The following is a 20,776-nucleotide window of genomic DNA, read 5'->3' on the forward strand; positions in this document are numbered from 1 at the left end:
AGACGAAGCTTTTCATGCGATGCACATGGGGCCTCACATGAGGAATTATTGGGCATAAACGGAAACAGTGCATGTGCTGTAACCAGTGGAAAGCAAGACGCATGTGATTTAAATGTCATTGCCTACAGTGTAACCGACTCTCCCAACTAGCTATAGTTGGGAGAGTCATGGTCGATAGTTTCAATATTTTTCAACAGTCATCAGGACCATCCTTGACTAAGATAGTCAAGGGTGGTGCAGGTGAAGACCAGCTTAATGTGAACATAAAAAGTGCAAAACAAAAAGCTATCATGCAGTAGCCTACGTGTCAACCTATGAATATTATAACCTGTAAAACTCCCACAGATACACTTTTGAGGGGATTAATAGCAAGCAACTTTTGAGAAAATTTGCTTTTGTGGGATGCGTACATAATTTATTAATGCTTGTGGGATGTGTATGCACTTTATTAACGGTTTGTCTTTAGACACAGTGCACAAGCACTGATGACCAACACACTGTTAATAGATCACAGTTGCCGATTCTGTATGATTCAGGAACTTGTCTGAACAAACATCTCTGATTCACCAACATTAAAATTATATAGGAGGCTATGGTTGCAGTATACAGTAAAACCTCATTAATTTGGATTTCACGGGACCGAAAAAAATGTCCGAATTAACCGTATGTCGAAATTATCGAGGGTATCAAGAAGACAATAAACAAATGCTTACTACGTCAACACACTTTTATTTACTAAATGAATTAGCAATTCCCGTTTCTATTTTGCACAAAAGCAGTGCGGAAGCTGCAATTCTCGTCATCTCATGACTGACTAGCCCTCGCTGCTACAACGGCCTCGCGACTACCTTCGCAGCGCGGCCGCGGCGCGCGTCTTCATTTGAGACGCGCTTTTCACTACTGTGCACATCCCAATTATTAATGCGATAACGTTAAGGGCCCCGTGTCGCAGAAAATCCGGTGTCGGCGCCGGCGTGCGATGTCAGCGTTCATGGTGGAGAAAATCCTTCCAAACCGCCCCAACTGTGCAGGCCCTTCACAAGGTGCAAGGTTTGGGTGAACAAAAATTGAATTTCTCGCAGTGAAATCCGTCAGAAAAACAGTAAAGTACGACTTAACCACAACCTACAGACATGGAGGCGTTGTATTGTAATTTGAATGTACGAGAAAACATAATTCTGTAACGAGGAAACTCAAACACAAACCCCTTTTCCAGCCTTTCTACCAGACCTCCAACAGTTGCGCGCTTGGGTAGTTTACTTGCGAAAATGATATCCAAATGGCGCTCGCATCCTGGGCAGGTCAAATTGGGACTTTGCCTGCCTAATGCGTTTTGGACACGCGCGCAGTTTGGGGCAAAGCAAACAATTAATAAAATAATAAAAAAGGCGCCTTCACATTTTAATATAAGACTACTTATATTGCCCCTGAAAAAACGCCTTCCTCGCAATGGATTTCTGTTTAAAAGTGAAGCCGTCTTTAAGGGGATCGGTGTAAGATTGGTATTTGTAAACTGGCCTTCCCACGTGCTGTGTTGCAATGGGAAAGTCAGCTTACAATGGGGCCCGAGAACGCTACCGCGTTTCACTCTTACAGGCGAAGCTTAAGCGTCTTACAATTTTTTTCGTCAGGTCGCCGCCCATTGGGATGTAGATGGTGCTCTACATCTTCGACAGCTTTGCACCGAGTCAAAACAAAACAAAAGTGTACCGTTTGCTGCTACTGGGGACGAAACCGCGGCCGCTATCGACGCAATCGTGGATGGCAACTACGCAGTCATGAACGCACGCGGCCGACGCGCGCACAGAGTCAAAGCGAAACTACTGCCGCAACCGCGGCGGACAAAACCGCAGCTGATCGTGGATGGCAACTACGCAGTGATGAAGGCACGCGGCCAACGCAGTGCTATGTGTGGCGGTAAACGCAAGAATAAAGGCTTTAAAGGCACAAATAGGCACGAAGCATTCTGGCGTTGCTGTCATTCACGTACAATTTCCACTGATCACTATGGCGATGCGAAATCTGCCGCTTCGTTTCGGTGGACGCTAACGCCATTCTTGTTTTTTTGCGTCGTGCATTTGAGGCACTCCGCGCTCACCGAACTCCAAGAGTTGTCCGAATTAATCGATGTGCGGCCAAATACGTCCGAATTAATGACAGTTTAATTGCATTAAATAATGCATTCGCCTGCCAGGACCGAAGGACGAGTCCGAATTATCCTATTTAACAAGGGTCGTATTAACGAGGTTTTATTGTATAGCATATTGAACTGCCAAGGCAGAGCACCGCAGGTACACAACGCGTTTTGCGCACACTTTTGAAATATATTTTTTCAACGCTGCAAAACTAGATTCAGCATTCATAAAATCGCAGGAGCCAAAATTTTTAAACATGACATGAAATTTGAGAGAGTTGGCAGGTATGCACAGTAACATTCTTCCAATGAGTGCTAAAGACACCGTTTTCTACCAAAACGGCAAGGACATGAGCCGTCATGAAAAAGGATTGAACTCAGGGGCAGTTTTGATAGCAGAAGGTTGTCAAAGCCACAAAGCTAATGTGACAGGCGACAGTCATTAAGGCAAGTATGCACTTGGGTGGTCCATACTCTGCGGTTGTCACATTGTGCTCTGGTTACATGGTAACCCGCAATGCATTTTCGGCTGCAGCTTCTTTGACGTTACATTTGAAAGCAGAAAGACCGTTTGCTCATTAAATCTCGCCTATTAATGCTAGAAGGGACAGATGTAATCACAGCCAGCTACCACTGCTTCAAGCTGAACAAGGCTGACAAGCTGCAGCAAGTGACAGTACCCTTTGTACTCCGTATGTGTGCTTTTGACATTTTCAGCAAATCATTGCCAGCACATGAGCAGTCAATAAGTACAGCGACATTCAAATAACACTAACCAACTAATAATTCAAACTCCTCTGTTGGTCCCGGCAAAGTCCTAAGTGTTTGAATAGAGAAAAACTCCTGCGAATTCAAACTCCAAAAACGGCGCAACGGTACATTATTTCGAACCAAATTTATTGCTCCTATGGACTGTGTTTCAGGCAAACCCAAGCCAAAGGCAAAAGTTCGATGTGTCGCTACCTACTTTAATCTCACATTCTGCAATATTGACGAGATGGGACGGCCGGGGAGCCGAGACTGAACCAGAGCGGCGTACGCCCTCCTTTCTCAACCGGCTTAAAAGGAGCAGGAAAGAGCCCCCTAGCACATGCTTGATCCCGCCACTGCTCACCTACGGAGTTTCATTCGAATAAAATTCCGGTCCCTTCGGAATTAACGTGTTTCTAGTGCATTACTGCAAAATATGGCCCATGCAATGTCGGCTCAAAGGTGTATGTAAAAGACAGTACACCTTTTCGTTTGCGTTGTACAACTGCAGGGCAGAGAGTTCATGCTGCTGTCGGAGTGCCTCGAGCTGAGAGTGTGCAGCTGAGAGGTCCTGTTGGAGCCGCTGCTGTCGATGCTGCAGTGCGGGCTTGTCCTCGTGGCGTGTGCGTTGCTGTCGCCACAGTGCCTGCACATCAGCTAGCTCCTCCTTCAATTTGTCTCTGGTGGCATCTGCAGCAGAATGTCCCCTAACAACTTATCATGGGTCGGCAGAATCAAAGTGCAGGGTGAAAAATGCCACTAGTGCATTAACAGTGTCGCAGCATGCTGGTAAAGCCGACCAGAATTGTGGTGCAACAATGAGCACGCTGAAGTATGCGCCAGTCCGTGTCATTTCTATTGCCCAACTAGTTTATTCCTAGAATAACGCAGACAGATTCAGCACATTCACAGACAAGAAAAAAGCGCGCCCACCAAGGTACTATACAATCTCCTAGGAAGATAAATTCATTGTCGTGAAGCACAATTGATGGCTCCCTAACAAAGGGATCACGCTTCTTGGTGGATGCTCATGCCTCTCTGCACGTGTGCTGGATCTACACAATGACTGCTTTCTTTTGGAAATAAATTGCCTAGTTGAAAGTGTTCACGTCATTGCTGCACCATATTTCTGGTCTGAAACCTGCACCAACAAGCCAAAGAACATGTTTCATTAAGCTGGCTAAGAGCAGTAATTAACGTACCAAGAGCAGCTAGCTTCTCTTCATTCCTTGCCACATCTGCCCTCTTCTCTTCGAAGTGTGCAGCCATGCCTTCAAAGTATTTCTCGTAGCCCTGAATTTTCTGTTTCTTTTCCTGCAGCTCCTTATTGCGCATCTCTTGCTGTTCCTGCAAGAAAAACAGCAGAAGGGGGAGCAAGCAGTTGAATCTATCGTTTCACATAAAAGATTGAAATGTCATGCTTGAAAATTGACTGACAACTGTTAGAGTGAACACAGGAGAGCAAAGCCAATCAGCCTGTAACTCATGCTGTAATAACCCTCCACAGACATACGCAAATCAAATCAACTCGAACATCAAATGTAGTGAAGCTGTACAGGGAGATCACGCACCTTTCACAATTTTGCAAAGTCCTGGCTATATTACAAGCTGTGGCAAACACTTCACTATGTCCAGTGCAAGTCCTTCACTATACCATTGTCTTCAAAGGTTTCACTAATATCTGAGCCCAGTACATCTGTATTCTCCGCTATATTCGATAAATGTTCCCGTATGCTGCGCTGGCTCTCCGGCTGTGCATTCAGATGACCTGGTCATAAGGCCAATTCAAGGCTGCATTATAGGCTGCGTTGCTGGTTGTTCTTACTAATAGTCCATCATCGACGCCTACATCTAGCTGCGAGTCCTCAACGATGCCCTGGTCAGCGTGCTGTTCCTGGCTGTTCTCTGGCTAACATTCAATATTGTTACGGTGTTACAGCCATGCAACCACGAGTTGCTGCCACTGCACGAAAACTATTGCGCAACTCCTCCATACAGGTTCGCTGAAACACACGAAAAGCTCATAAAGAAGATTTAGCAGTTGGTCCCTACACGGCGTCACTGAACATCTGGTGGCCTGGTGTAGCAAAGAAATCTGCTCTGGAGTAAACACTGAGCCCTGTGAACGTAAAGAAAATTTGGCACAGTTCTACACATACCACAAGGGCTGTCAGTCTTAGCACCTCTTGCTCTTGTTCTGCTAGCTTCTTCTGAATCTCCTCCATAGGCTCTAGGGCACCAACAGCTTCCAGCACTGCGCAAGGAACAGGAAACCACAGCTATGTTGACTCTTTCACGCAACAAAGAGTTTCTACAATGAAATTGAATATTACAGGAAACAATGATAAGAATGACAACACCACTGAGATTTGAGGTTATTTGAGGTTGTGCGACTAACCACTATGAAAATCCTATAGACAAGAATTTTCAGTGCCTGTAGGCGGTTACCATGTTTTTTTATTACGATGGAGCGAGTGCTGCCTGGGGACTGTGGGAATGGCGCGGGCGACAAGAGGCCATAGCGCGTTTCAGTTGTTGGTCACCTGCGATGGCATTTTCTGAAAGCGACACAGCTGCCTTGTATCTGGAGGCTGGTAGGTATGTCTTCTTTCATGTGATCATATTTCAGATGACTGAATTACAGTCAAACCTCCATATAACGAAGTTGTACTTGCAGTGAAAAACTTCGTTATATTGAAAATTTCGTTATATCGAGATTTTGTTAATTCAATAGAATTAAGATGGGGAAATGAAAATAGTTTGTTACATCGCCAATTTTGTTAAATCGAGGTTCGTTATATCGAGGTTTGACTGTATACGACAAAAATAACTTAGCGAGAGCCCCCTGCAGTGTTGTCTGCTTCAACGGAGCTGCAACGTCTGCTTCACTGCAGCTTTGTGCAGTTGGCCAAGCTTTTTCCTGTGTGTACTGTGTATTTAGTACAGTGGAATCTCGTTGATACGACTGCATAATACGTTTTTGTTCTTTTCGCAGCCAATGTCTTACAGGAGCAATGTATTTCGGATAATACAATTTTTGGATGATACATTTTATTTACCGGTTCCCTTGAAGATCGTATCAACGAGATTCCACTGTATATGCATTTTTTGGGCACCTGAGGTACTGCCAGAAAGGGGACTGCAAGACATCTAGTACACTGTACATACATATATTTTTAAAGGAGAGTAACATGTTTGTACTGCACACCACTGCTATAACTTGTGCTGCCTTTTTAACTTGCTTTGACAATGCGAGACAAGTACAGTAAAGTGATTTTCTATGCTTATGCACGCTGCACGCAGTCGCAGGAAAGCTCTAGGGCCTAAGTGTTTACTTAAGACGTAGACACAAAACAAGCATCAACATTTCAGGCGCAACATCGCCGTCAACATGAGCGTACCTCAACTTTTGGCACAAGTTCTCGTCGAAGTCGTGCCGATTCCACTACCTGGTGGCAGCTACTTTGATGTGGACTGGAGCCTGCCTCTGCGTTCAGTTACTACATGATGGACGGACGATTGCAATACCGTGGGAGCCTCGCTTTTACCGGACTTCAGTGATCATGTACCATCTTTGAACTCATTCATGCATCTGGCCTGGCAACCACCTACGTCAACTGATTCTAGAGGGGTGGAGACACTACTTAAGCTTTGCTTCGATGAACTACTGCAGGGGCGCGACATGACTGTTAACATGAGCTTACTTTGACTTTTTGTGCAGGATAGTTATCGAAATCGTGCATTTTGTTACCGATGTTCTAACCCAGGGGTCTCCGAATTATGACCTGTGGGCTAGATCCGGCGGCTGCCTTTCCGATAACGGCTGGCCCGCAGGAGGGCCTTATTTCCCCCGCAAAGGCTTTACTGTACCTCTACCTGAGAGTGGGGCTTCTACATAAAAGATTGTGTTAGCACTTTTTCCTAGAAGCCAACTTAGCTACAGTTACAAGATTACGCCACCTTGTCCGAGGAGGCACCGATGAATCAGAAGCATCATGTGACCATCACGTGAGCAGCACGCCATGCACTGATTGGCTAGTCCCAGCAACCACGTCAGAAAACGAACCGAAGCTTTCTTGTCTCTTTGCCTAGGCGGGCTGCGCCTGGGAGCTCGAAAGATTGTTGAAGCTTCAAGCACATCAATTTCAAAATCATACAGGTATATTCAATAAATTTGAGTGATTCACTGTGTTTAGCAGGTAACTCAGCCAAATCGGAAAGCTATTCACCTACTTTGAGATTTATTTTTGATAGTACAGACAGATTATCATGATTCGAATGTACTAAGTTAGGCTATGAATGATGACAGCGGGTCAGTCATACATTGTCAACATACAGTATAGACCACTTATAACGTAACCGCTCATAGTGCAGGACCGGATATAATACGGTCTTTTCAGACTCCCGTTAATTTTACCATAGCACTCTATGTATATGCGTATCGTTTATAGTGTAGTTGCTGGACAGGAAATACCGGTTACAGTGCGGCTGCCGGGAAGTTCTGTAGTCAACCTAGACGGCAAACGCTCCCCTCAAGCCACAAATACCATATTTACTCGAATCTAACGCACAATTTCTTTCCGATAAAACAGGTCCAAAAATTGTGTATATGTTAGAATTGAGTACGGCCCTAAATCTGCGTTACCATACAGCCGTCAGCATTTCAAAATGGCCATCCCGCACGTGCGTCGAGCCTAGCTACCGTAGCTTCCTCCATGTGCTGCAGTACACGTACTTGGGCAATAGTCTACCGTCTGTCTTCACGTTCTCTACGTCTGCTCTATCAGCATTAAGTACCAATTTCATCATGATGCCGCATTTAAAAGGAAAGTGATCATGTGTGCAGAGACAGACGGAAATCAGGCCGCATCACAGGCGTTTGGAGAATCCGAAACTTGCGTTCGGGACTGGCGCAAACAGAAGGAGAGGATTTTCGCCAGCAAAGCAATGCGGAACGGTTTCAGTGGACCGAAACAGGACATAATATGCGACGATCCACTTCAGCGATACGATCGCCTTGGCCCTATCTTGAAAGCTATCTGCGACGAGGAAAGTCCGCTGCGCGCCTCGCTTATAGGTTGCATTGAAGTGAGAGGCATGATAGCACGAAGGTCAATTCGCTCGCCGTCCTTTGTCACTTGAGCGGTTTGCTAGTTCGTTTCCGAGGTCAACAAGCGAGATGGGTTCATGTTTGCCTGTGCGCGCGACACTGTGCTTGTTAATTTATTTAGTAAGCGAATACGGAACCTAGAGCACGGTGACAGCGACGGCAGAAATGCGGCTGGAGTGTCCATTACCGCAATTAAAATAGTTGTTTTGGTTATAGTGCGGTACCGCTTATAGTGCGGATATTCGCGACTCCGGCTACTTATGTTATAAGCGGTCTACACTGTATCAATTTGGTTGTTTTCAGTGCCTCAAGTTTTCCCCGGATCTCAATTTGGGAAGCACTGTCATCACAACATACACGAAAGATCCTATCTTACCCAAGTTGTTTACGAAGTCGTCATCATCGTCATCGTTGTTCTCTTTCTTATTCATGCAGTGCTCCAGCAGCGCCGCCGAGATACCACTTCCTCCAGCCTGGTGCCGCCCAGGACTGAAGGTTGAAAAGTCTCCCTGAAGGAAAAAAGTACATTTTGTCACTATAACACTTCTGCCAATGCTATGTTCAATTTTATGCTAAACCTATTAGCTGCAGACCTTCCAACCTTCTAATATGAAAAATGCTACAATCAAAGCTAAAAATAATAAAACTTGGTGAAAAATATGAAACATTGCTTGTAAACTCAAGGTACTGACTGAATAATAAAGATTCATTGGCTTTGTAATGTAGGGATGCTGTGAATGGGCACTATATTCTAGAGTATATAGTCGCAGCAAGAAAGATAATCACAAAAGTTTATTATTGAAATAGTATTAATCTAACAGCTGTTGATATTTCAGTTGCATTACGCGGAGTCTTTATAGGCTCATGCCGCAGCTGCCAGGGTAGCTCCATACATGTAATCGGATGACATTTATTTTGACAATTGGAAGTTTCCCAAGTGGTGTCAATTGCTTTTTTTGACAGGGGAACCAGTGCTGTTCTGTTTTAAATGATGTATTTGCTTCCGTTTTTCACAAATGTGTACCTACCACTCTACCGTCAGTAACTAATTACTCTTATTTACCAATGAACTCCATTTATATAGATTGGGTTGGCATACAAAAGTTGATTGAAAACCTGAAAATGTTTTCTTCATCAGGTGAAGATTCAATCAACTGTAAAATGCTTAAAATTACTGAACCATATTTTTCCATTATGCTTTCGATGCTCTTTTCCCAGTCTCTAGGTTCCTGGGTACTTCCAAGCGATTGGAGGGTTGGCAAGGTTGTTCCAATCCCTAAATCAGGTAACACTCATTCCCCCGATAACTATCATCCTATATATCAATGACAAGTATACCATGCAAAATGTTGGAGCATATTATACATTCTCATCTGATTGATTTCCTCGAGTCTAATTTCTTCTTTTCGACTGAACAACACAGTTTCAGGAAAACATTTTCATGCGAAATGCAACTGACATGTTTTACTAATGACCTATTTACCACCCATACTGACATGGGCTTCGATGTAGACTGGGATTTTTGGACTTTGCGAAAGCTTTTGACACTGTTTCACATGATCTCATTTTCAAACTTAGCATGCCTAACATTGTACTTAACCCTAATGTACTAAACTGGATTAAAAGCATTCTGTCTAATCGAACTCAGTACGTTTCGGCTAATGAGTGTTCATCCTCTCGCACTTCCATAACATCAGGTGTACCAAAGGGATCGGTACTGGGACCTCTGCTTTTACTGATTTACATAAACGACCTTCCTAAATGCATTTCCCATTCATCTATCGGGCTTTTTGCAGATGACTGCGTGATTTGTTGTAAAATAACTAACCACACTCATTCTGATAAGCTTCAAGACTATTTTACAAGCATATCCAACTGGTGCGATAAATGGCTCATGCGACTAAACGTTAACAAATGTAAAACAATGCATGTATTGGACCGCACTAACACTGACAACATGCGTGTTTACTTACTTCACAATACTTCCCTTGAATCAGTCAACTCGTACAAATACCTAGGTGTTCATATTTCACGTAACTTATCATGGCATACGTACATCAAACCCGTCAGTAATAACGCTAACTGGGTTCTTGGATACTTGCGTCGAAATTTCTCTGCTGCGCCTATGCCGATAAAGCTAACCCTCTACAAAACATTAGTGCGGCCAAAGCTAGAATATGCATCCACAGTATGGGATCTCTATAAAATCACATTGATAAACACACTTGAATCCATCCAAAATCGTGCAGCACGTTTCATCTTAACTATTCCCGTTACGCCAGCATTACTTCCATGAAAAACACACGTACTTTACCGGACCTTTCATTGCGCCACAAATGTTTCAGACTGTCTTTTCCGCAGACTATCACCACAACCCACTATTAAAGCATCATCTTATTACTCGCCCTTCATACATTTCATCCATTTCGATCACATGTTTAAAGTTGGTGTTCCATTTTTTACAACAAAAATGTGTCATTGTTCTTTTATTCCCAAGACCAGCGCCAACTGGAACGGCCTTCCTCCCTCCATTGCTGCCATTTCCGACGTTGACAATTTCAAGAATACTGTATTTTAAGCCATTTTGTAAAACCGGTTATTGTATAATTACGTACTGTTTATTTTTTAAGCGAAGCTTTACAGGCTCACGGCGGTGGAGGTGTCATGCTGAAATGTGGGCCGATCCTGGCGATAGTGCAGAAAGGGTCCAAGCTGAAGGGCACGTACCAGGGACAAAAAAGAAAGAGAAAGAAAAAGAGCGAGAGAGAAAGAAAGGAAGAGAGAGAGAAAGAAAATCACCAGCCCTTCCCCGGTTGAGAAAATGGGGGTAAGCGAAGGTTGTCGTGTGTGTACTTGACCTACCTACTTTCCCTTCCCTTTCCTACTACCTTTTGTTTCCTTTCCTTCTTTTGTTTCCCTTTCGTGCAACTTTTCCTTCCGTTGCGTTGTACGTTTCCTTCCCTCGATGGATATATTTAATAAACGTTTATGTTTTATTACCGTGAAATGTTGTGAACGTTACCCTGACGAAGGTCAGATACACACGACAAGCTTTGCTTACCCCCATTTTCTCAACAGTGGAAGGGCTGGTGATTTATTTTTTAACTTACCACTCCATTTATGAATGACTTCATGCCAGGAAAGTATGCAAAATAAATAACTACATACATAAATAAATAAATAAATACTGTTTGCCACAATCGCTTCAGACGACACTGCGGTCGCTATCGATGCGATCATGGATGGCGACAATGCAATTATGAAGGCACGTGGCTGACGTGGTGGTATGCACAGCGGTAAATGCAAGAATAAAGGCTTTATAGGCACAAACATGGACAAAGCCTCTCAGGCAGCTGCGAGAGTGCAATCGCAACTCCAACGCAACATTTTTTGTACCTTGAATCAGTCTTCCTCACTCGAATGAGACTGATGAATGCTCCAAGTTATTTCCTTCTTCCGCTTTTGCTTTGCATGTAAATATTATGCGGACGCCATGCACTGTGGCAATCAGTTTGAGCAAAGCTTTCACTAGTGCTAGCAAGGAATGCTATTGTTTAGAAACCATTTGCAAATATAACCTAACCAAGTTGAACACATTTTCACTGGAAAATGCCTCGCTCAACATAAACTTTACGACAATGCTGGCATGACAAGAATGGCAAGACCATGACGGCATGATGATGCTGAAATGACAACGATGGAACAACCACAGCAGCATGACGGCAATAGAATGTTGACGTTATTACAGCAGTATGAGAGCGGTTACATGACGATGGATTGACAACTGCATGAAGTTTGCAAGTGAAAAGTAGACTCGGTTTTAATTTGAGATTCTTTTGAAGTGAATTGAAGTCACTTGATGTTTCATTTGTACCACCGAAATTGTGCATAATTCTGATTGAGCAGTAGAGAGCCACAGTAAATTTTCTTTGAAAAAAAAAAAAGTACAAATAAGGCTGCGGCAAAAAGAAAGCCAGTTACTTACTGCGCTAAAAAAGTCCATCAGTGGGTTTACAGAGTCGTGGTACTGCAAAGAACAAGACAACAAAACCATCAGTAAAAAGCCAGTAAGAACAGCATTTTCTTTGCCGAATTTCCAGCCTCACTGAAAAGTGTGCCAAGAAGTATGCTATTAGTGCTAAACAAAAACAATGAATGGAATTGTCCACCAGCTTTTAGATACTAGATTTACAAGTATATGTTTGCATGCACCATTTAATTTTCAAAGCTCTTAGCTACGGCTACTATATAAGCAGAAGACGTGCACAGGTACTTCAGAAACCTGAACAATGCATGTTAGCTTGGTTGGCCGTGACTCAATGAACTTTTTTCTGTTGCTTCGGTTAAAGAGAACTGAATTCTAGTACACCAATCGTGCCTGCTGTCATAGCTTCACAAGACTAAAAAAAATGTCATCCAAACATGGCACCAGTACCACTTCAACTGGTATTTGTACTGCTCCAATAACATTGGTTACAAACAGTGGCAGTTTGCAACACTACTGCCAAAGAGGCGCCAAAGCCACAGATTATCGTATACACCAGGTAAAAGAAATTCAGCTGAAAAAAAAAAAAAATACAGGTGGCATTTTCTGCTTATGGACCGGTGATATCAACAGTACTCATTTTGAAATGCAAAGGACATTTGTAGAAGTTAGTCTGCTGGTGGCAACATTCCCTGTTTACTGGTGCTTACCTTGGCCAAGTCTGCCAGCCAGGTGATGATGGCGAGGGCCTTGTGCGGTTGGGAACCGATTCCCATCAGCATGCTCTTGTGCAATGGGTACGGATAACCCAGCCGGCGCAGCTGCTCGAGCACCACATCTTCCATCCGCAGCCCGCCACCCAGCTTGAAGTTGGGCTCGAAGAACTTTATCAAAAACTGCGTGAATATTGAAATACTTCTTGTGCAATTTCACCCAGACCAAAAACAAATGCCCAAAATATAAAACCAAGCTCGAAACCAACAGAGCTCAGCACTGGGCCTCCATCCATCACTGCATTTTCAATTATTGCAATAGCGATGACAGTGGTGTGTCAGCCTCAACGATGAAGGGCGGAAAGAATAGAGACGTGTGGCTTCAGGTTGCAGCTAAATTGGTGCACAGTTGAGAGATATACACTGCTACGAATTACTGTTTTTCCTTATCTGATAATTGATGGCATATGACATACCAAGAACGCACTATGAGAGTCCACACAGGTTTCCTTAATGTGCAGCTAAAGAAGTACACAAGCATTTCTGCATTCTGCTGATACTGGAATGCAGTTACATTGGCTGGGAATCAAACCCAACTTTGCGTTCAACAGCATAATACCACAGCCACTGAGCTTCCGCGGTGGGATTCGAATTTCGCCATACAAGGCAGGCAAGCACCATTGCCAAATGCATTACAGAGCAACATGCAATGACCAGTCTGCCAAGATAGGGTGCAAATAAGCGTAAGTTCTGCAAGAAACTCTTCAGCGTTTGTAGTACAAAATTTTAACTTCCCTGACATGTAAAATGCAGTGGCGTAGCCAGGAGGGGGCTGACCGGGCTACATTTTAGTACGCTTTAGTTGGTATGTTTTTGCTGCATCTTTTTTTTTTTTTAATGTGTGAACGAGGTTCTACTGTCCATGGAGTTGTTATATATTCGTGCTTGTGGTTCCAAATGTTCATGTGGCTTCATTTATACGCTTTATTTGCCTTCAATGGCCTAAGTTTCAAAGCAACCTACATTTTTTTAAAATGCAGAAGGCAATAAGACTGCCAACCCACATGATCACTAACTGCAGTGGTTCCGCTTGTCCAGACATTCATGGCGTAATTCAGGCTGCGGCACACGGCAGCAGTCCAACAACGTGTACAAACTCATGCGACTTTGCCCCTGGCTTTCCTTCTTGTTGCTTTCTCTCTCGCACTCCTACCTTGTGCAACAAAATGTAATAGGAAGCAACAGGCCAGACAACCCACATAAATCCATGCAAAATCACTCTGCACATTTCCCCCATTCCAACTTCTCTCATTTTGCCGGCACTTCACAAATAAAAATTCAGGCCGTCCTGACCTCTCATTGCAATGTTGCATATTGCATCATTGGCTCTTCCCTAAAATTTATAATGGTAATACAAGTCTAAAACAAACCCTATTTAGTTCCGCCAGATGCTTAACAAAAGTTGCTAGACTTCATTCGTAATAAGAACCAGCTTGGAATGGAAACACCTGCAGTCTTCTATCGTCTCCATCATAGAATTCATAGTTCAGATGATCGCTATGTGGTAACCTGTTGTAACTTTGTTCCACCCACTCCTATTTAACACTGAAGGACATTGGGAGCAAATGAAGTGAAATCAATGTGCATGAATGAAATACTAGTAGTGTGTGTTGATCTTTTTGGCCCCATGAACGTTCTCTTTAGATTTTAAGCGAGCGTGTTGTGTTATACGTCAAAAAGGACCAATGTATCTTTTGAAGCATAAAATGGGGTCACTGAAACATTTATAGACATTTTTCTGTTGGGTACATAATTATACGCAAGTGGCTTGTCAGAAATAAGATGTTTTATTGGCTTCGTTGCCCAATGTTGCTGTTGGAAAAACGCAAGCAAACAAATGGTGCATAGAGAAGCCCAGTGTGCTAAAATAATGCTAAAGCAAAAGCGGTAAGTCTGACATAATGCGTGAAATGTCAAGAGATTGATGGATTAGCACAAGATCTTGCACTATTCCATTCTTGGAACATTAAAATGCTCAAGGTGCATTCGTGCATTGTGTGCCACTTAGTTATTTCACGCTGCACTGCTTTGGTTACTCCAGTTCCACCAAAACCAACTTATCATTCAGGAACACTTCCTCCTTAAAATTGCTGAAGAATTCCTTTTGGTGCTGTTCAAAAATAAAAAAAGAAAGCAGAATACAGCCACTTCCTTTTGAACCCTCATTATCTCTACATCAGCATGGTAAATTCCCTGCAAGATAAGAAGATGAAAGAAGGCAGTGTTCACGTCTCTGCATGCAAGAGTAGCTTGCTCCTGATCAAGTAGGAAGCACTCACTGTGATGACGTTTTCAAATTCCTTAGCAGACATTCTGCTCAACATCTGGGGAGTGGTGTGGTTAGGGTATCCCTGCTCCTTGAGAAACTGCCAGAATAAAATGAGTATAAATGCAAAATTAGGCTCCGACCAGAAAAGTTTTGTTCAAGAGCACAAATTAAAAGAGAGACATTATTGGTTATACTGGCTCCTTTCAGGTTAAATCCCTTGAGCCCCCAAACTCATGTTTAGGGGTAAACACTCCAGCTAGTTCTAAGGTACTGTGCAAGCAACAATCCCACACAAAGTCCAACAAGAATTTTTGGGAAACGTGGCAAGAGGGCTGAATGACTTATCTCTAACTACATGGAGCATGCCTATTAAAGTAATAGCTTTCTTGGGCTTTTCCTCGATCATAGTCCACAGGCATTTAATGCAAAACCATGGCATATTGATTAAACGTTTCCTCTTGCAGAAAAAATTGTGAAATTTGGCAAATAAATGGACTCATTTTCTCAGAAGCCATTGTGGTATAATGTGAACTATTAGAAAAGGACTTTCATCACTACTAAATCACAAAGGTCTAATTGCTTCCTTTGCTATGCTCCTGTATGAAAACATTGTTGTAATCACCCTGGGCCTTCAAAGCGACGAGCGACCTTGAAAGAGCTGCACGTGCAGTTATAAACAGCATTAAAATTTAACATATAGACATGTACAGTGTGCAGCTATAGTCTGAAAAATACAAAAGTTCTGTTGGTTGCTAGCGTGGGCGAAGAGCAGTGAGACCGTGAGCGATGAGTTTCAAACAAAGACCAAACTTTATTCTCTCACGAGAAAGGGGGCGCGTGCGCCAACAGACTTGCCTGTCAGGTGCATAACATGGTTCACAGAGTGGCGCTATAAACTAGCAATTTAAACGCGTGACAGTTATAGCGGCGCACGAATGACGTTCATTATTTCACTCCCTCCCCAGTGAGCGACCAAACGTTACAGGCCCAGGTGAACGTGGAAAAAATCGAGACAGTGTAAGACACCGTCCATCAACTGCAGAAAGGTCTGTCCAGAGTTGCGAAGTCTAAATGGCAATAGAAGAAATTCAAATAGGCCAAAAGGTGTTGCTATCGCAGTCTTCGGGACGTCCTCTGGTGCCACTGGTATCTGATGGTATGCCTTCCTGAGGTCCACCTTGGAAAATATAGCACCGTGCAAGTTCGTTGTAATAGCATGAATGTGTGGCACAGGGTAGCGGTCCGGTAGAGTTGCTTAATTGAGTGCCCAGTAATCTCCTCATGGTTGCCAGTCATCCGATGCCGGTTTTGGTACCATGTGAAGCGGGGATGCCCAAGGGCTTGAGGAGGGCTGGACGATACCAAGCTTGAGCATATGACTGAACGTTTCACGAGCCAAACAGAGCTTCTCAGGGGACATGTGATGCGGTCTGGCATGGATGGGAGGACCAGTCGTAGTTATATGATGAAGCATGTTATCTGAGCCGCAGTGTCTGTCTTCGCTTGGCGTATAAGTTCTGGAAACTCGTTCAATATTGCCACAAAGCGAGATGTTCTGGCTGATCCGACCAAGGTAGGGCATAACGGACAGTGTCTTGAGGGCTTGCCTTGAACTGTTGCTTGTGACACAGGAGTACACAGGCGTCGGCTGCGCACGTCTACCAAAAGACCAAAGTGACGGAGGAAATCGGCCCCGAGGATTGCAAATTTGACATCGAAAAGTATAAAAATCCAATGAAAATTCTTTTTTTTTTGGTCTAGGTTGAGAGACAGTGAGCGATTTCCGTAAGTAGTGATCGTTGTGTTCTTGACTGCTTGTAATGGAGATGAGCTTGGGCGCTTACGGTCAGCTGGAGATGTAGGGATAACGCTCACTTCTGTGCCTGTGTCCACAAGGAAACGGACGACACAAGTGCAGTGCGCTGCTTCAATGGGAGCGAGGTGCGTGATCTCTTCGCAAAGCTCCAGGAATTCGTTAGGAGAGGAGGCAGAAGCACTCTACACTTGCACGTTAGTGACGGAGACGGAGGGGATTGCCGTTGCCATGATGTGTGTCAGCGATGGCGGCTATCTTGCCGAGATCCTTTTCAGCCACTGTAGCAAGCGCCACATGCACGTTGTTGGGGAGACACTGAAGAAACATCTCACGCAGCAGCTTGCTGTCAAGAACTGTAATGCTTCCCACAAAACGCTGCATGAGGCGCAGTAGTTGAGATGGTGTGCGGTTGCCAAGGTCCGTGTCGTTCAGGAGCTGCCATAACCGTTCGGGTTCGGATGGTGTGAGGCGTCAAGTGAGTCTCCTTTAAAGTTTGGTGAGAGGTAGATAAGATATCAATGAAAGTGTTACCTCACTGATAAAGCCCATAGTAATCACTTGCAATGCTCAGATCTGCAAGGTCCTATAGTCGATTGCATTTGGCTGCAGAAATTCTAAGCAAAACAGTCCATGTCTTTAGTGACATCAACACAGCCTCCGAAATAGAATGTGTAAGATGCACGCCAACAGGAGCATTGCAGACTCACTGTGTACAACTTGTCCACACATTCGGAAAGGTAGGCCTTGTCATGGAAGGCCCTCTGGTCTTTCAGGTTTGCTGGTCTCTGTGCACCTTGGCTCAAACGATCCACTTGAGACAGGCTAGACGAGCTAAATCACAAAGACAGCAACAGATAAGGCTCAGTTAACTGAACCATTTTTTCATGTATCCCACAATATGTAGAGAGAATAAACGACTAAGCTGTGTGCTTTTATGCTGACAGTCTACTCGAATCTTCAGAATTCATTACCCATTTCCACAGTCCTCCGACTACTTCGTAGCTGTCATACCACCATAATAATCTGCTTTCCTATAGTTGCATTTCTTTCACCCTAGGCTTTAAGTGCATTGTTTTCTCAACTGAAGGTACAGTGCATGCTGTCGGCCAGCCGTCACTGTAAACATGCGCGCACATATGGTTTCCACGCAGAGTGCAAGGCTGCTCGCCCTTCTGCGATAACGATGCTTAAATTTTTTCTATGCTCGTTTTCTCACCCTGCCAGCAAAATCCAATTTTTATTTACTTGGACCGTTTATGGTGGCTTGCGCCGTTGCTGCTCAAACAGAGATTAATTCTTGTTCTTGGCTGCTCTTTCTCATAATCCAAATTACGATTAGGAACAGGCAGCTTTTTGACTGTGGAAGCAAAAGGAAAGCCAAGCAAGGCAGGAAACGGAGCACGTGCCAATAATACTGCAATGTACAGAGTGGTCCACTGTTAAGGGAACACTTGTGTGCAAAGCATGTTCAGATTTACCTCCCTTGCAAGAGTACAATTGCCTAGATTTACAACAGGCAACTTGTTGGTAACTCTGACTCCTTTCAACACCTCTGCAATTCACTGACATTGCTTCCGCAGCCATGTGCAGCTAGGGCACCAGCAATGTGAGAGCCAAACATCTGAGTGTTACCTTTAATAATGGACCGCGCCGCTGTAAAAGTGGCAACGATGCTAGCCACCATAATGGTACGGGTAGGTGGGAAGGGCCATGAGGCAGCAGGGTGAGGATAAAACAAAATGTAAGCAACATTATCGCAGTAGGGTGAGCAGCCTCTATACATGGAAACCACTTATGCGCGCATGTTTACCAATAATGACTGGTCAACAGCACGCACTGTACTGCGAGTTATTCTTTGGCCATGCGCTGCACCATTCGAAACAATTTACCATGATAATAGCTATACCATAACTTAAAAGCATCATGGTCTCTTTTTAATAGGTGTACTTAATTTTCAGGCAGTATTGGAAGATGTCTAGTGGAGCAAAAAACATTCAATGTACTCTGACAATTCTGGTACAGTAACTAGTCAGTTCACTAACCTCTGGGGAAATAAAGCCTTCCTAGTGTTCCAAGTTACTGGAACAAATGGATAAAAGATGAGAGAGAGAGAAATGCTGGCATAAGCTTTAAAGGGTAAAAAGAGCTAATAAACTAGTATGAATTAACACGAGCAGACTGATTCCGACAGACCTGGTACTCTTCTCCAAGACAAAATTTTCTACAGTTTGTCTGGATCCCGACAATTCAGGCTTTTCTTTACCTGCAATTGGCTAGCATTACAAGTCAATTCTTTCAGATTCCCACAGAAGTCGAACTTCTAAAACAATTAGTAACATCTTGGCGAAGGCTAGTTGGTTCATATTTAGAACCAAGGTTGGAAACAACCTAATTTAGGCACCTCACCGGAAAAACCACTGGGGTTGCCTTTTAATACATGTACCAGTCTGTTTCACACTTAGGGGAAAACTCGGAGTGCCTTGCAAGGCGCTCCGAGTTTTCCCCTAAGTGTGAAACAGACTGTACATTTTTAAAACTTAATAAACATCTTTCTCTAGAACTGAGGTTGAACAGCGCGAATAATACAAGGACAAGAAGAAACAAATACCACAGACAAACGCTGACTACCAACTGGAAGTTTATTCGACATTCACCAGACATTGTGCACCTTTCCTGTCACAGGCATGCGTACACCAGTCTGACATATATTTCATGACATATAGTCATAATATTTCATGCAAGTAATGGCTGATGAACCTCAAATAAACTTCCACTTGGCAGTCACTGCTTGTCTGTGGTAATTGTTTCTTCGTGTTTTGTTTATTTGCGCTGTTCAACCTCAGTTATAAAAACTTCACCTTCAGAACCTTGTCAGATTTCAAATCCTAGCTTTCAAGCGAGAAAGACATCCGCATCCCTAGGCAAAGGCACAGGAGTGCACGACTAAACAGCGTGGTCCAGGCAATTCGGGCAGTGGCAGAACATTGACTTGTCTATGAAATGGCTTAGTTGGGACATGCAATGCAAGTGTAGCGCCCAGTACTAGCTCCCACCCCTGACTCGTGCAACTCATGCACCCTCAGACTGCTGCACACTCGAGGTACGCGCATTCAAGTGAACTCGTCGAATGCACTAACTTAAACTTTGACTATCTGCCAAACAAAGGTGTGGAATGACACGGAAGTTCGCTTACCGTCTGTTTCGTCCACCGGACATGGCGGGTGTCCAGGCAGACCGGCTGCTGCGACCCGTCATCGCCCCCATAGAGCTCCGCACATCGGCCGAAGAGCTCCGCCGAGGGATTAATGTACGCGGCGTGACCAAGCTCTTCTTGGCCGAACGCGCTCCCCTGAGTTCCATTTTTGGATGCCTAGACCAAAAGAGAAAAAATAATCAACCTTATCATGGTCCAGAGACCGCAGGCATAGAAATGCAAACATGCATGTTTCTGTATATTCCAGGAATGGCTCACAGCTGTCCTGCGGGTTTATGTCGGAAAGTTGCAAAGGATATCAAAAGATATGGCCGTCCGTGGAACGTATATTGTGAAAAGGAACAGCCGAACGAGCTGCTCGCGCTACTACTTCGCGTTAATGTTCCCGCGTATTTGCAGGCGCTAAAATTTGAGCGTTTGTTAACGGTCACGTGACCCAGCGCACTGCTGCGTACGGCGCTGCGGTTACTTACCGCTGCAACCAACCGCTGCTCGGTTCATGATTGTCTATTGCTTTGTTATTTTAAAGCCTACTATGAAGTCGACGACTACTATACACTATATAGTTTTTTTGTTGGTCTTGCAGTGGTTAGGGTCGTTAGGGTGATGTTCGCAGTATCGAATATATTTACAAACCTATTTTGTTTGCTGCTTCGCATCGGCAGCGACATTAACGTTCGCCGCGCAGTTTAAAACTTTTATATCTGTATTATAAATCGCATAAA

At 43.9% G+C, this 20,776-nt stretch overlaps 1 protein-coding gene across 1 annotated transcript in view; it reads right to left on the reverse strand.

Annotated features, from left to right (window-relative positions):
- Positions 1-20,506, reverse strand: part of LOC119456870 (kinetochore protein NDC80 homolog) — a 31,551-nt gene extending 11,045 nt beyond the window's left edge. The window contains exons 1-10 of the mRNA XM_049669466.1: positions 20,310-20,506; positions 20,031-20,207; positions 17,545-17,668; positions 15,032-15,118; positions 12,690-12,875; positions 11,980-12,021; positions 8,371-8,503; positions 5,044-5,138; positions 4,087-4,231; positions 3,369-3,574 (exon numbers count right to left, since the gene is read on the reverse strand). Of these exons, the coding sequence (XP_049525423.1) occupies positions 3,369-3,574; positions 4,087-4,231; positions 5,044-5,138; positions 8,371-8,503; positions 11,980-12,021; positions 12,690-12,875; positions 15,032-15,118; positions 17,545-17,668; positions 20,031-20,197 (1,185 nt within the window). The 5' untranslated portion in view covers positions 20,198-20,207; positions 20,310-20,506. The remainder of the gene's footprint in view (positions 1-3,368; positions 3,575-4,086; positions 4,232-5,043; positions 5,139-8,370; positions 8,504-11,979; positions 12,022-12,689; positions 12,876-15,031; positions 15,119-17,544; positions 17,669-20,030; positions 20,208-20,309) is intronic.
- Between the last annotated feature and the right edge of the window lie 270 nt (positions 20,507-20,776).

This window comes from Dermacentor silvarum, chromosome 6, assembly GCF_013339745.2.
Source record: "Dermacentor silvarum isolate Dsil-2018 chromosome 6, BIME_Dsil_1.4, whole genome shotgun sequence".
NCBI classification, from domain to species: Eukaryota; Metazoa; Arthropoda; class Arachnida; order Ixodida; family Ixodidae; genus Dermacentor; species Dermacentor silvarum.